Source organism: Capsicum annuum, chromosome 7 (genome assembly GCF_002878395.1).
Source record: "Capsicum annuum cultivar UCD-10X-F1 chromosome 7, UCD10Xv1.1, whole genome shotgun sequence".
NCBI classification, from domain to species: domain Eukaryota; kingdom Viridiplantae; phylum Streptophyta; class Magnoliopsida; order Solanales; family Solanaceae; genus Capsicum; species Capsicum annuum.
The window spans coordinates 2,024,595-2,026,453 of record NC_061117.1 but is presented as its reverse complement, the minus strand read 5'-3'; the positions used below and the strand labels follow the sequence as shown (position 1 = coordinate 2,026,453).

The window sequence follows — 1,859 nt, the reverse complement described above, 5'->3', positions numbered from 1 at the left end:
AGATAATTTATTATCTAAGCACCCTTTTATCTCCCCTTAAACGTCTTTCTTCTGTTCCAATTTATGTGACCTTATCTCCTTTGTTCTAAATGAATGACCTTTCTCTAAGTTTGAGATCGATATATTTTACTTTAAACTACTCATTTTACCCCTAACTAATGATGTTTCTTTATATCCAAAAACAATTATTACGACATGCTAATTAAATACCATAAGTTTCAGAAGTCGTTCTTTATTTTTTGGACTTTGTGTCTTGTAGTCGAATAATGATTATTACTTTCAAAAGTCTTTCAGGCTCAACAAATGTTATGACATGTTTAAGACGGCAAGTTATAATAAAACTAAATCCGCAGCGCAAATGTTGGTGTTATGTTTAAGACCACAAGTTCTCGAAATAGTTCTGTATTGAGTCAAACTATACAATCAAATTGAAACAGAGAGAATACAAAAAGTTACACATTTAACCACTCGACCATCAAATGTTTTCAACTACTAGCCAATATACATATATTATACACTAATTATACATTTTATACATCTGTGTTTTATAATTTTTGGCGGACGATTATTTAAGTTAATTCCTACTATACGATTAAACTGAAACATAGCGAATACAAAAAGTTACACATTTAACCACTCGACCATAAAATATTTTCAACTACTAGCCAATATCTGTATATTATACACCAATTATACATTTTATACATGTTATACTGTTATTTGTCTTGAGCCGGGGGTCTATCAAAAACAGTCTTTCTACTTCATCCGAGGTAGTGGTATGGACTTGGTACACTTTACCCTCTCCAGACCCCACCTTGTGGAAATACACTGATATGTTGTTATCGTTGTTGTTGTTGTTGTTGTATACATTTGTTTGTTGTACTTTTTGATGGACGACTATTTAAGTTAATTCTCATATATATATATATATATGTTTTTTTTTTTTTTTAATTTTTTTCTTTTTTTCGGTTAACAGTACACAATGGAGAGAGGGGTAGTCCATGCATGCCATGCAGGAGGGGTGGTGCATTCATTAGAAGGATGGACACATCATGAAGTTGGAGCAATTGATGTAAACAGAATTGACTTAGTTTGGGATGCAGCAGTGAAACATGGTCTTAAACCAGTGTCATTTATCAAAAAGACAGACTAATTAAATTAAATGAGAAGTATGAACAAATTTGTTACGACACACTCCAACTTCACAGCGGTTTTGTTACCCCCTGAACTCAATTTTAGCGCATTTTTGACACCCTTTTATGTTGACGTGACACCTTTTGTAGCTGATATGACACCTTTGACATGAGCCATATTTTATGTAATAAAGGTGTCATGTCAGCACAAAAGGAAATGTCAAGAATGCGCTAAAATTGAGTTCAAAGGGGGTAATAGGACCCCTGTGAAATTGGAGTGCGTCGTATCAACTTTGGCCATAGTTTCGAGGGGGTACTGGATGCTTTATATAGCCAAAAACAAGAAGAAAAATGGGGGAAAAAAAAGAAAGGGGTTGGCCTAGAATTAACTAATTGAATATTGATTCAATTTAAAGAGAGAATTTTTATTACTTTTATAAATGCATATATAGATTGTTATATTCCAATGACTATGTACATTAGATACTAAATCTTTCAATTTATTTTCTCATGTCATGATGTTATCATAGACTCCAAAATCTAGTGTTGTATACTTACCATAATTAGAATGATCTTCGTTAAGGAAATTCAAAATATAAAGAAGTAATCAGAAAAAGCGAATTCAGTATTTGAAGTTTATAGATTTTGGTCGATAATCCTTCACTCGCTAGTTGTGAAGCTCAGAACTTTACTAAGAAAAATCAAAATATAAAGAAGCAAATAGAA

At 32.1% G+C, this 1,859-nt stretch overlaps 1 protein-coding gene across 1 annotated transcript in view; it reads left to right on the top strand.

Annotated features, from left to right (window-relative positions):
- LOC107854254 (very-long-chain aldehyde decarbonylase CER3) overlaps nt 1–1,644 on the top strand; it is a 16,164-nt gene extending 14,520 nt beyond the window's left edge. The window contains exon 11 of the mRNA XM_016699260.2: nt 977–1,644. Coding sequence (XP_016554746.1) covers nt 977–1,153 — 177 coding nt within the window. The 3' untranslated portion in view covers nt 1,154–1,644. The remainder of the gene's footprint in view (nt 1–976) is intronic.
- The last annotated feature ends 215 nt before the right edge of the window (nt 1,645–1,859 follow it).